A 14706-nucleotide genomic window follows, 5' to 3' on the forward strand; every position below is an offset into this window, starting at 1 on the left:
ATACATTTTAGACAAACCAATAACATTTCCATGGAGACAAGCAGCTGACGAACCCTCCATTAGACAGTGCACCTTTAAAATCCAGTGTGTTTTGTTTACCGCCACTGTTGCTGCTAATGCTGCTTCAGGGGATTTCCTTTTTAACTAACTTCCTCTTTAAACCTTTTCTTCCTTTGTTTCCTTTGCTAACACGACCCTCATCTTTGTCCCCAAGGTGGTAAGTACCAACAGTAACTCTATACTCACGTAAAGCTTTCTACTGTGTTCCTGTCAAAAACATGCTGGAAGAGGTTTTAGGTGTCATCCATGCATGTCTGAGTCATCTAGAGATCTCTTTCAGGCTCTATTCAAACTCTCCTTATCGTTAACAATACAACTATGTCCAATGCTCTGCCCACAAATCTGCGTCACACATGCTCCCTCACAACAATTCTCCATAAATATACAAAAACATGATATAAAACAATACACGTAAAAAGTGAAAAAATGCATAGCACGCTCAGAAGGCCGATGTACAAAACTTTTTTCAAAATTTATTCTAAATTGATTGCAACCATTTTGTGTACTGTGGTTCAAGGCCAGAAAAATGATGTGCTGAAGGATTTTTGAGGAAACATAATTTAGAATACATATTTTAAAACGTTTTGGACATCAGACATCTGAGTGTGCTATGCATTTTTTCAGTTTTTATGTTGCTGCTCCTTGCATTTGCACCTCTATGTGAACTTTGGTGTGAGTTTTCTGTTTCATTTGACAGAACTGTACACAACAACTTCACAAAGCAAGGTGTAGTAATGTTTGGTAGTGTTTAGTAATGTGATAGCGCTTTGAAGAAGGAGTGACTAAGTACGGAGACCAAAGGGAGGGGAGATTCAGCGTCAAAAACTGAACTCAAACTTATTAAATATATAGTCTTTCAGTGAATATAGCATTTTCAGAACAATAAAAGGTAACATGGTGCTCTAAATATGTTATGTGTTAGCAGTTAATACCCCATAGAAATAAAATACCCCTTCTAATATTATACAAGTTACTGTGAACTCATGGACTATCACAAATCACTTCTTATGTAAAGAAATCAGCACAAATGGAGCATAAAGTGTCCCTGATGCACTGGTGGCTGGTCACATGATGTCTACTCTAGGTTAGCTACTATTAATAAAAGCTCTTTTAAACCTCATTTAAAAAAAATTTTGAATCTTAATTAAAAAAACATATCATTTATTGTTATTTCCAGGAGTACATTATTATATTAGCTACACTCATCTGTTTCATTGTTCTACTGTTTTCATGGATTTTAACTTTAATTTTAATATTTTGAGGACTTTTGACCATAGATTTACATGCTTTTCACCCTTCAAAAGACAATGTTTTGTTTTATATTGTTAAATGCATGACAACAGTGCAACCTAAAACCCACAGATATGAGTACAAGTAGAAGAGTTATGTGACATTGCCCCCAAGTGGACACATGTGGGACTGCTTCTTTTCGTTGAACTCACTGACCCTCATTTTGACTCTCAAGATAATTATCCTATTTGCAAACTACTGTGTCATAATGGAAATATATATGTTGTTGTTTCTATAATAGTTTTAAAATGTAATATTGTCTAATCTATTGTATATTATTTGTTTGTGTTCTTATTTGTAGAACATTGGTAAAAAGATGTCGTGTCAACAGTTCATCAGTAATCTGGAGGGACTCAACAACGGCAAAGACTTCCCCAAAGAGTTATTAAAGGTACATTTCAATTCTGCTGTTTTAAACCTTATAAGTGTAATTTTTGAAATTAATACATATTTTATTCACCTCTAAACAGGTCTTATATAATTCGATAAAGAATGAGAAACTGGAGTGGGCAGTGTGAGTATGAGAAATTTCACTTAATTTCAGATTATTTGACTTTTGACTTTTATAATGAACAAAATTAGAACAGTATAAATGTGGCATTTGTAAAGGTGTATATCGGGAAACTCTAAAACACCTTAAAGCTCCTATGTTATGCTAAATTTACTCTTATGACCTTTAAGTCATTTTATAATGCTGTTATCTCCTCAAAACATACCTTTGTGTTTTGTTTCATTCACACATGTTTAACACACAAATCCTGCAGATTTAGGCTGTGTTCTTCTCTCAAACTGAAAATATTTCACCTTGTGATAATATAGGAAGTGCTCCACTGTGTTTTTCAACTCCATACCCCTTCATTAGAATCATTTGGATACTTTCAGCCCTGGAATTGCCCATTTCTACTGAACAAAAGTTAAAATAGAGCTGTTAACTTGAAAACTAACAGTCCGTGACATCACAAGGTGGAACAGAGCATTTTGAGCTTTGGAGATGTAGACAGACTAATATTAAAGGATTTTTCAAACATGTGTGAAGGAAACTCTAGGTTTGTTTTTCAGGATGTAACAAAATTATAACATGGCTTAAAGGTGCAATGTGCATCTTTTCAGGTAGAGAGTCTCCCACCTGATTGTCTCCACGGAGATGGTATTACTTTTTTTAAATGTTTCACAGTGTGGCATTAAACTCATATGCGTCCCATTCATTCAGTCATGGATGTTTTTAAGAACCTGATCTGACCAGTATCTTGGTCTGGTGGCAGATCCTGCTTGTTTCCATGGAGATAGTTCCGTTTTTAATACCATACTGTGACACATTTTAAGCAAAGCAATTACGTCGTCATGGAGACAACATTGTAAGCAGACCCTCCTCCAGAAATGTTACATAGTGCATGTTACATAAAGTTCTCAAGAGTCAGTTTAGTGTGATACAGGAGCTTTAAACAGGTCATTTGCTTGAGCGTGGTTTGTGGTTAGTGCAGATGAATTAGTCCTTTAAACCTTGTGTGTGTGTTTGTGGCAGTGAGGAGGAGGAGCTGAGGAAGAGTCTGTCTGAGCTGGTGGAGGAGCAGTGTGAGGGGAGCAGTAAACGTGTAGCGAGGGTCTCAGATGGATGTAACCCTTTCATCGCCATCCCAGTCCTCGTGAACGCCGTCACCTACAAACATGGAGTCCTGACCAGGAAGAGCCACGCCGACATGGACGGCAAGCGCAGTGAGTCAAAACACAGCCTGCTGCTCCTGATTTAGATTAGGCCTGCAGCGACTAACTCTCTTCATCTGTCTCTCCCTCCCTCTCTTGCGCTGTCTTTCTTTCTCTCTTTCTCTCTTTCTCTTTCCTTCTCTCCAGCTCCCAGAGGTCGTCGAGGGTGGAAGAAGTTCTATGCTGTTCTAAAAGGGATGATCCTGTATTTACAAAAGGTACAGCACCCTCCTCTCTCTTTACTGTAGGAACAGTTATCAAACACCAGGTGGCTTTAACTCAATGTGAAGCATCTACTTTGAAAAGGGTTGAAGAACAGAAAAATATACATTGCTGTCATATGTATTTTACGACTGCAAAAACTGAGCTGTATGCAAGATTTAGAATTTTTATTCCATAAACATGACCTAATTGTGATATGAGGTAAACATATTCAAATCAAAAATAACTTTACTAACAACTTTAATGCTGATTTATTGTCTTAATTACAAAAACATTGGAAATTATGTCCCATTTATTTAGTGTTTTAGTTGTCAAGATAAATGCACAATATCATTCAACTAAAATAAATGCACTCAAGCTTCCAGGTTAATTGACCAATATTACATTAATCAGTACTTCTTGAAAAACTACTTTAATAAGGCCAATATCAGATTTTTAGTGTGTACTATTGAGGATGTAAGCATGAATAAAGATCTGACCCATTCTAATCTGTTAAACATACGCAGATTAAATTGTTTATAGCGCCATTTACAACACACAAGGTGACCAAAGTGCGTTACATTAAAATTTACACAATATAAAAACTTGCAAAAACTTTAAACAATGAAATAAAACAAAATGTGACTGCATTACTAAGTGTTGAAAGCCAGTCTGAAGAGATGATAGATCTGCCCTCTGGTTTATCTGTGTCCTGGTTTGTGGATCTTAAAAGTGCACTATGTAACTTCTTGGTTGGGGGCACGTCACCTGCTTGATTCTATGGTTAAGTCATTGCTCTGCTTGGAATGTTCCACAGTATGGCATTAAACGGCTCTACCTTACATTTATTCAATTACAGGAGGTTTTATAACTCAAAAATACCTAGATAAACAGGCATTCTGACTGTGAGCAGGGTCGCCTCTTCACTGATCTGACCTGTAACTTGGTCTAGTTTGGTCTCTATGAAAATTGAACGGTTTAATGCCATACTGTAAAACATTCCAGACGAAGCAATAGAGAAAGCATTTGACATACGCTTCAACAGAGAAGTTACACAATACACCTTTAATGAAAAAAAGTTTGGACCCCTGGAGTTAAAGGTTGTATATCTGTTTACTTCTCTCAGGACGAGTACAAACCGGACGCGGACATTTCGGAGGTGGACCTGAAGAACGCCGTGAGGGTCCATCACGCTTTGGCCACGAGAGCCACAGACTACAGCAAGAAACCCAACGTCCTGAAGCTCAAGACTTCAGACTGGAGAGTGTATCTGCTCCAGGCCCCGTGAGTACAGACTTGTGCACTATTTACATGTTACTTAGACTGTAGCTCCCACATCACAATATAGTATAATAACAAAGACCAAAACATATAAATGGTCATAATAAATAATAAATAAGCAGCCAAAAAAACTACATAAATACAGTATATCTCAGTTATATACAAGAGTTGGGTTAGGAGAAACAAAGTTATGATGATTGACAGGACAAAGGGTTATCTATTACATAGACGAGTTGTTGTACAGTTGTAGGGAGTATTATCTGTTACATAAGGGTGAGTTTTACATTTGTAGGGAGTATTATCTGTTACATAAGGGTGAGTTTTACTGTTGTAGGGAGTATTATCTGTTACATAAGGGTGAGTTTTACAGTTGTAGGGAGTATTATCTGTTACATAGTGGTGAGTTGTTGTACAGTTGTAGGGAGTATTATCTGTTATATAAGGGTGAATTGTTGTACAGTTGTAGGGAGTATTATCTGTTACATAAAGGTGAGTTGTTGAACAGCTGTAGGGAGTATTATAGTATTAATATAGTCCTGAATCTCTCATTACTTGAGTGGCGCTGTAGGAGCCTGATGAAGAATGAGCTCCTCTGTCTCTCTGTAGTCTGGTGCAGTGGATGAGTTGTTGTACAGCTGTAGGGAGTATTATCTGCCCCTCTGTTGTCTGACACAGGAGTATACATGGTGGAGAGCGGTTTGTCCAGTTGTTCCCTATTGCTGTTGTGAAATAACTATAAGACTTTTGTGTTATATAAAGGTGCACTGGGTAACTTTTCTTGTGGAAGGTCTTCTTTCTTGTTTCCATGGAGATGTTATCGCTTTGCCTGAAAAGATACCAAGGGCACTTTAAATAAAGGGCCTGTATTACAGTATTTTCTGATCCATGTGATGATGCTGTATAAAAAAAATACACATACCTAGAGTTGTGTTTTGTTTCTTTCACACTTGTTTAACACATACTTCTCTCAAGTATAAAACACTATGTTCCACCTTGTGATGTGATGTGTTTTTAAACTTGTACACCTTCACTAGAATCATTTGGATCATTTCAACTCTGGTTCCAATATCTACTAAGCAAAAGGTAAAAAGTAGCTGTAAATGTGAAAACTCCCTAGCTTTAGAGATGTAAATAGACTGAAAAGGATTACTCAAACATGTGTGAATGAAACAAAACACAACTATGTGTTGGAGGAGAACTTGACTAAAAGCTCATTTGAGTCAATTTTGTTTAATATAGGACCTTTCAATTTTTAGTGTGTTCTTATGCTTCATAAAACTGAGTAGTCAAACCTGTCGTATGCACTTTAAAGATGGTTTGCACATGTGCAGACGAGGGACAGTGAATGTATGGATTCGTAGTATATCACAATTTTCACAGTGTAGTTTGTTTTCATTCTCAGGAGCGAGGAGGAGATGATGTCGTGGATTTTCAGGATAAACCTGGTGGCGGCACTGTTCTCTGCTCCGGCGTTTCCTGCTGCCATCGGATCCATGAAGAAGTTCTGTCGACCGATCCTGCCATCGTCCTCCACACGACTCAGCCAGGTCCAAAAAAATACACAACATCATGAACAACTATGCTCCAAAACTTTATACACAACGTTACTGACCTGAATGATACAATACTGAGTGGTATGTGTGTGTGTGTGTGTAATCTGAAAGTGAATTCTGTTTAAAGGTGCAGTATGTATCTTTTTGGTTCAGGGTCCGGCACCTGCTTATTTCTATGGATATGTCATTGCTCTGCCTGGAATGTTCCACAGTATGACATTAAACAGCTCTACCTTACATTCAATTACAGGTGGTTTTATAGCTCAAAAATATCTAGAAAAACAGGCATTTGTACTGTGAGAGTGGTGTCTTCTCCACAGATCTGACCTGTAACTTGGTCTGGTTTGGTCTCGGTGAAGATAGAAAGGTTTAATGCCATACTGTGAAACATTCTAGACAAAGCAATAACATCTTTATGGAGAAAAGTATTTGATGGGCCCTCCTCTAAAAAAGTTACACAATGTAACTTTAAAGCAAACCTGTTCGGCAAAATTGACTTTTCAAAGTTTTTAACCATGTCAGCTGTTTTTTCATTTACCCTCTCAAAGTTGTATTTAGAATGATTTGTGCATATTTGAGCAGCCTTTAAGCACTTATTTTTAAGACGCCATTTTGCTGATGAATCACCGGTACACGCCCACTGATCTGTACTTACTTCTTTCTCCAATTTTATTTTCTTAATCGGTGATGCACGTTGGATTTGGCAGGATTGTATAGTTATTTAAGTACAAATGAAAAAATCCATTGCTCGCTAGTGTGATCTGCAGCTGTCCTTTGGAGGTGCCGACTCTTTGTTGTGATGATGTTTACGGTGACATCATCTCTCAGTGGGCACTGCAGTTTTATGAGGCAGAAGTCAGCAGATTATTAAGTAATTTTAGGTGAATATTGCGATTAAAATGTCCAGATAATGTCATAATGATCCACAAGTGTCATAGATTATAACTATAGCAGACACAAGCACAATATGTCTTCTTTAAGATTGAATACATTTTGTCACTCATCCAAGTAGCTTCTTCACTTCTGACCGCTGACTTCCCAAAATCCACCAGGCAAAGACAGGAAAGGTGTGGGTGTGAGCGCAGTGTAATTCTATATCTCTTCTCTGATTGGTCGATTCCTCTGTATCTCGTCTCTGATTGGTGCAGGAGGAGCAGCTGAGGAGTCACGAAGGGAAACTGAAGCAGATGAGTTTGGAGCTGGAGGAACATAGGAAGAACCCCGTGACCTTTGAGCCCAAGAGCAGAGACTGGGAGGAGCATCGCATCAAGGAGCACTACCTCACCTACGAGGTACTGAGGGCAGATACACCTATAATACTCACAGTACGGGAGTATGGGTACAGTGTTTTTGTAGGAATCCCAACATTTAAAATTCCCATCTATTTAAAAGTGCACTGTGTAATATTCCTGGTGGTGTGTTGTTGCTTTACTTGAAATGCTCCACAGTATAGCATTAAACACATCGATCACTATTTCAACATTTCCTATACACTATTGCCTCTAGATGCTAAACTGGCAATAAAATATAATTCCTTATAATTCTCTAAAGGGCCGTTCACACCAAGGCGTCAAAGCGTCCACTTTCAATGTAAAGTCGATGTGGACGCGCGACTAGAGCGTCCTGCGTTTTTGCGGCGCGTTTTCGGCGTCAGCGCGGCGCGAATCTGGCGTCGACGCGGCGCGTCTTGAGCGTTTTGGCGTCAGCGGCCAAGACGCGCGCCCAAGGCGTCAGCGTTAAGAAGTTGAAAATGCTGAACTTTTCGCGTCAGACGCGCCGCGTCAACCAATTAGGGACGAGTATCTAGTGACGCAGCGACGTTATTATCAGGAAGCAAGACCCGAGAACCAGAACGAGAACCACAAACACGAGCGGAGAATAAATATATACGCCACAATCACCGAGCCGATCGCGAGGACTACACCAGGACCGGACCAGGACTAAACCAGGACTAGACCGGGACTAAACAAGGACTAGACCGGGAGTAGACCGAGACTGGACCGAGACTAGACCGGGACCAAACCAGGACTAGACCGGGACTGATCCAGTGTCATTAGCGGAGTATAAATATATATACGCCCCAGTCGTCGACCCGATCTCCTCCGCTGATGTTTTATGTCATAAAAACACTCTCTCAGTCTGGTCTGATATTGTTTCGGGAAAAGACCGGAACCGGGCTCTTGTTTCCAGGGCAACGGACGCGCGTGAACTATTTTTGTCCCGTTCTTCCACAGCGTCAAAGACGCGCATCGGGGGCGTCTAAACTCAAATGCAAAGGCTCCAAATAGAAGCGTCAAGGCGTTTTTTGACGCTTTGGTGTGAACGGCCCTTAAGTGTTCCAAGACAAGTGCTGCCCTCTGTTGAATCCTTTGTGTCACTACTCACAAGCAAGTGGCAGACTCACCCACCACCAGAAAAGTACCATAGTGCACCTTTAAAGTACCCATATTTCAGTATTTTCTGATCTATATTATAATGTTGTTTCCTCATCACAAATAGACCTGGAATTGTGTTTTGTTTCATTCACATGTTTAACACACATACCCATTTAGTTCTTCTCTCAAACAGAAAACACTCTGTTCCACCTATTGATGCCATGTGGTAATACAGGAAGTGCTCCGATTTGTTTTTAAACACCATACCCCTTCACTAGAATCATTTGGATAATTTCAGACCTGGAATTGCTAATCTCTATTGAATTAAGTGTAAAAGGTCACTGTGAACTTGAAAACTGTCACTTCGATTCATCACAAGGTGAAACAGAGCATTTTGAGCTTTGGATATGTAGACAGACTGATAATAAAGGATTACTCAAACATGTGTGAAAGAAAAAAAAACACAACTCCAGGTCTGTTTTTGATAAGGTAACAACATTATAACATGACTAAATGCTCACAAGAGTCAATTTTTCGTAATATAGGACCTTTAACTCATTTTATTTTGTCTTAATCTTTCTCCTCTTCTTCAGAAAACGCGCTACGAGACCTACATAAGCCTACTCCAGGCCAAGATCCGCGCGGAGACAGACGATTTGGAGAAGATCGAGGCCAGCGTCATGGGCACTTTTCTACTGGAGGGACGGGAGTGCCAACTCCGGAAAACCCAGTCTTCTCCGTCCATAAGTCAGGCTCACGGGGGTCTCAATGGAAAAACCACCAACTACCCATTCGTATCATCACAGAGGAGCTGAGACTCCAAAAATATAAACAAAAACTCCCTCCTTTTTAAGCTGAGAAAACTGATAACTTGAAACTTTTTAGCTCTTATCCTACATATTAGTAGTACTTTACAGCTCCTCACTACTGCCCCCTAAAGGTAGACTTTTTAGTACGAAGAAAATGGGGTAACTTTGCTTAGACGGAGCAATAGACACCTCATTTAAGCGATTTTTTTATTGCACATTTTGAAATGATCCGAATCGAGATCATTTTTGTATCAGTATTACTTTAACTCAATGCAGTTTAGTGTTTTCAAAGATTATAATTTATTAAGGACACTACGATGATTAATGAGAAAGAGAAGAAGAGGTTTGAGAGGAGATAGTGATGGTACTACTGTAGCATTTTTAGCTTTTTCTTCCTGTTCAGAGAGACAGACTGGTCATGTGACGAGATGGACCTACGCGATTGGTGGAAGGAGCAGAGACTTTCAGGAAGAAGACGAAGGAGAAGCCGCCATGTTGGTTTTATTTATTTATTTAACTACAGTGAAATCTCTTGTTACGTTCGCGTTCAGTATTGCAATGCCGAGGAACTGCAGGTGGAGTGCCTTGCCCAAGAGCACCTCAGCACCAGACGTTGAGGGTTTCGACAAGAGGAAAACGGACGTTAACGATTTGAAACGGTTGGAAGTTTTCCTGTAAAACTGATGTCTGAACTCTGACATGTTCCGTAATGTTTCTTTAGTTTTAGAAAAGAAAAGTTTGAATGACGGAAAGCACTGTGTATGTGTCCTCGTTGTAAACAAACACGGTCTCCGCTGATCAAACTGGTGCAGATTTAAAGATGCGCTATGTAACTTTTCTGGCATCGGGCCCGCCACCTGCTTCTTGTTTCCATGGAGGCGTTATTTGATCCCAAGAATCTTCCACAGTATGGCATTAAAGTGCATATGACAGGTTAGAGTACTTTTTCTACTAACACACAGTTGACATAATTATATTTAAGCTTCTTTTTAAAAAATGTACGTAGTTTTAAATACAAAGTGGGAAAAAAACTGAGGCACTCAAAAAGTACAAAATAATTAAAAGCCTTTAATACCACATGGCAGATAAAGTTAAAATACGCCAACGCGTTTCGGCCCTTCGGCCTTCATCAGGGCAAAAGTACGTAGTTTTGTCTAGTTTTTGAATTCTGGTTGGTGAAGTTTATTATTTTACTTCTTGGTTGGACACATGCAACAGATATGACATACGTAAAGGTAAATTTATAACTGTTACCTAGCAACCACAAAGTAAACAAGCCTCAGTGTTAAATCAATGTTTAGTATGTCAGAAAAAATGCCTTTTTTACACCTAAATTTAGTTTTCCATTGATGACATAGGTAGAGGTATTCTGTTTCAAAACTACTACTAAAGCGCTACTTCCTGCATTTTTGTATTTTCTTAGTGTCTCTTAACTGATGTAAAACTATGATACATATTTACCACAAGAACTCACCAAACCGAATCATATTTAGAAAATCATAAAAACTGTCTCATGCACTTTAAACTCTATCTCCATGGGGAAAGTTGCAGGTGAGATCTGTGGAGAGGCCGCCTCACTCACTCTAAGAATACATGTTTTTCAGTGTATCTTTTGGCTTTGAAAATCATCTATTTCACATTAAACCAAGGTTACACTTCAGTTCCATCCAAGTTTACTGTCACAGTGTGGGACATTTCAGAGTTACCAATGGAGACAACCATATGATGGACCCCCATTCAGAAAAGTTACATAGTGCACCTTTAAAAACAGATTTGAAGAAATATAGGTGAAAACTAACTCTGACTGGTAATATTTTATGAAAGTAATATTACTGAGCTATTTAAAACCTGCTTTCTTTGATACATGACATTTGGATTAAAAGCTCTATTTTTTAGTAAAGGAAAATCTGTTGTTTACACTCTCCAAACTAATTTTCAGAGATACATTTGCAAGTCTTACACTTTTTTTAACTTAAAAGATGCACCACATAACTTTTCTGGAGGAGGTGTGTGTTTTTACTGCCAAAAAATACATTGGAAAATATACATCTTCACTAGGGAACGCCTTTCCACAGATCCAACCTGTAATTTGTCATTTTAATGCCGAAATCCTGCAGAACATTTCATGGGGTGCTCACACCAAATGTGAATGGCGTGAACAAGGCGAACAATTTTCATGTTAACCCTGTGTAAAGGCACATTGACGCGCGAATTAAGTTCTACGGCGCGAATGATGTGAATTGGGCGATTCACGCATTTTGAGCAGCATGAATAGGCAAAATGAGCTGCACGAATTTGTGAAACTGGCATTGTCGCGCAAATTCCCGAAAGGAAGGGGCTTGTGACTTTCGCCAAAGTTGAAGTTTTTGAACTTTCTGTGAATATTCGCGTCACATCAACCAATCGGGCCGTGTTCTGATAGAAACGTATAATGCTGAGACAGACGTGAACTTTCATTCAACATGGAGGAGACACTCACTGTTGCCGTGGAAAACCAGACAATATTATACAGTACAGAGACCAGAATAAACTCCACAGAGCAGGACCTACACCAGACTCTGCCCTTCTCTCCTTTATTCTGGCTCTGGTCTCAGTCTTGGTCCTGGTCCCAGTCTGGTCCCGAGCTTCGTCCTGGTTTGTAATGCCGGACTTTTGCGCCACATACGGACTGAAACAGGGCAAAACCAGGACTAAACCAGGTCTAAACCAGGACTAAACGATTACTGAACCAGGACTGAACCAGGACTAAACCAGGACTAAACGATTACTGAACCATGACTGAACCAGGTCTAAACCAGGACTAAACCAGGACTGAACCAGATCCAAACCAGGACTGAACCAGGTCTAAGCCAGGACTAAACCAGGACTAAACTGGCCTGATACCGATCTGGTCCCGGTCTCAGTCGAGCTCTGGTTGCTGATTCCGAGCCTCAGCTTCGAGCTCCGGCCCTGCCATGGACTCTGAGCCTTAGCTCTGAGGCCGTGGGCTCAGAGCTTGCGGAGGCTCGAAGTCAAAGCTCGGAGCCCGCTCTGGTCCCAGTCTCAATCTCGGTCTCAGTCCTGGTCTGGTTCCTGTCTGGTCCCAGTCTCAGTCCCTGTCTGGTCCTGGTCTGGTCAGCCTGCTCGATGTAGTCCAAGTCCTCCATTTGTCCAAATGAAAACAGATGCAGAGGACACTGCGCAGCCACACTTGATCCTTCTGGAGCGAATAGAGCGGATTTACTCACGCGACAAAATTCCCAAACTTGAGCGACCTGGACCCGCGAATGAAGCGAAAACTCAAGCAGGAAACTAGGGGTGCTTGATGCGATTTATTTGCGCCATTCGCGTTTGGTCTGAACACGGCTTAACACCCCCACGGCGATAAACAGAAAAGTAGAAAAGTTACGTAATGAACCCTGAATAGTATTTCTGCACCAGTTTTGTTTAAAGGAGTCCTTGTTCACAGCTGGTTTGGTCGGCGTGGGGGACTGTTGCATGCTGGGAGTGAGTGACACGATTTTGAAAGAGACTTTTTCGCCGTAGCATCAGGAGCAGTCACTTTAGCAGGGTCAAGTTTGTATTTATTTGAAAATGTCGATAACATCACCAACCCTAAATAGTCTTTCCTTAGTTTAGGCTTATATCAATTACAGTAGGTCTATGCATACTCCTAACTGTTCATCTCTACACTCTACAGGTGCAATAAAAGGTCATTGTGGAAAAGTTCATGGAGTTATTAACTTCAGTCAACGTGTTTTGATTCATTTTGATTTGTAAGATATTTCAGAAAGTAGAAATTTATATATAGAAGTGAGGTTATTAAAGGTCCTATATTACACAAATTTGTGAGTTTTAAGCCATGTTATGTTGTTGTTACCTCATCAAAAACAGACCTTAAGTTGTGTTTTGTTTCATTCACACGTTAAAATAAGCAATTTTTCTCTGTCTACATCTCAAAAAGTTCAAAATGCTCTGTTCCACCTTGTGATGTCATGTAGTTGTAGTTGGTGGTTTCAAGTTAACAGCTACTTTTTACCTTTATTTGAGTAAACAGCAAAAAGTGGACTGTTAAAATTGAGTCTCACAGAATCAATTTGAACATGTTCTCAGTGTTTATATGAATCCAGTCTGTTCTGTGAGTTAATTTAAAACATTTTTGGAAACGTTAATTAAGTAACACTGTTGTAAGTAACACTGGACCAAAAGTTCCTGTTTAACCCCGAAATCAGGAGTTATATTAATGTTTTGAGAGTAAAGAGATAACACTTTGTAGGGTTATCCTGATTTAGATAAATGACAGAGGTGTTCTATTTTTACACTTTATTTTAGTTAATTTAAAATGAAATTATGTACAAACTGGTCTTCCCCCGCGGGAGTTTGAAGTGGTGGGTGGGAGGTGCCAAATTAACACTAAGGGAAGTTGAATGAACAGAATAACACTTTTTTGTGTTAAAAAAAAGTTTGAAATATTTCATCCTGAAATTTTAACCCTCCAGTTTTTGCTGTGTAGAGATCAGCAATGCCAGAGCTGAAAATTATCCAAATGAATCTAGTGAAGGTGTGTGGAGTTTAAAAACACCACTTCCTGAATCAGAACTCAGCCTAAATGTGCAGGGTTTGTGTGTTAAATGTGTGTGAATGAAACAAAACACAACTCCAGGTCTGTTTGTGACGAGGAAACAACATTATAACAGATCAGAAAACAGCGTAATAGAGACCATCTGACATTCACAGTTGACAAAATGTAGTAACTCAAAGTAGAAATTCATATATATAAGTGGGGATATTAACACAAAGGTTGGTCAATTCTAATCCACTGCTTTTGTGTCTTCGGGCAAGACACCTCTGGAGTCTGTGTACCAACTGAAACTTAAATGTAACTTCCCCGGCGGTGGGTCCTGTCATCTGCTTGTTTCTGTGGAAGTGTTATTGCGCGGTGACGTTACCTGTTTGTCGTCTCCGAGACAGTTTAAAGCCATACTGTGGAACATCCCAGGCAAAGCTATAACCTTTCCAGAGACAAGCAGGTGGCAGACTCACTTCTCGCAGAATCAGAAAAGTTACGTAATGACCCTTTAACATACAACAAGATCAGAAAGAAAGCTAAGGGGTAAACATTAATAAGTACTAAGCCCAAAAATATAGTTTGAATTATTTACTGAGTGATAAATTGGTACAAATTATTATAAAATTTGGACACACCATCTCGTTCAATGTTTATTTTTTTAAATTTTTTTTTTTTACAATTTTACACTTTCTATATTTTATATACACACAGCAGACATCAAATATATGAAGCAAGATATATGGAATTAAGCAGCAAAGAAAAAATATCTAAATAACTACTTATTTTTATATATATATATATATATATATATATATATATATATATATATATATATATATATATTCAGATTTAATATTCAAGTAATCACCCTTTGCTTTGTTGAAAAA

At 39.2% G+C, this 14706-nt stretch overlaps 1 protein-coding gene across 2 annotated transcripts in view; it reads left to right on the top strand.

Annotated features, from left to right (window-relative positions):
• The window catches only part of psd2 (pleckstrin and Sec7 domain containing 2), a 104331-nt gene extending 89950 nt beyond the window's left edge, over positions 1 to 14381 (top strand). For both annotated transcript variants that reach the window (XM_020917859.2, XM_055159391.1), the window contains 8 exons: positions 1652 to 1741; positions 1821 to 1864; positions 2873 to 3063; positions 3199 to 3269; positions 4379 to 4536; positions 5936 to 6080; positions 7235 to 7378; positions 9055 to 14381. In XM_020917859.2, the coding sequence (XP_020773518.2) occupies positions 1652 to 1741; positions 1821 to 1864; positions 2873 to 3063; positions 3199 to 3269; positions 4379 to 4536; positions 5936 to 6080; positions 7235 to 7378; positions 9055 to 9276 (1065 nt within the window). In that variant the 3' untranslated portion in view covers positions 9277 to 14381. The remainder of the gene's footprint in view (positions 1 to 1651; positions 1742 to 1820; positions 1865 to 2872; positions 3064 to 3198; positions 3270 to 4378; positions 4537 to 5935; positions 6081 to 7234; positions 7379 to 9054) is intronic.
• The last annotated feature ends 325 nt before the right edge of the window (positions 14382 to 14706 follow it).

This window comes from Boleophthalmus pectinirostris, unplaced genomic scaffold (genome assembly GCF_026225935.1).
Source record: "Boleophthalmus pectinirostris isolate CB_2022bp ecotype Guang Dong unplaced genomic scaffold, ASM2622593v1 HiC_scaffold_23, whole genome shotgun sequence".
NCBI lineage: Eukaryota > Metazoa > Chordata > Actinopteri > Gobiiformes > Gobiidae > Boleophthalmus > Boleophthalmus pectinirostris.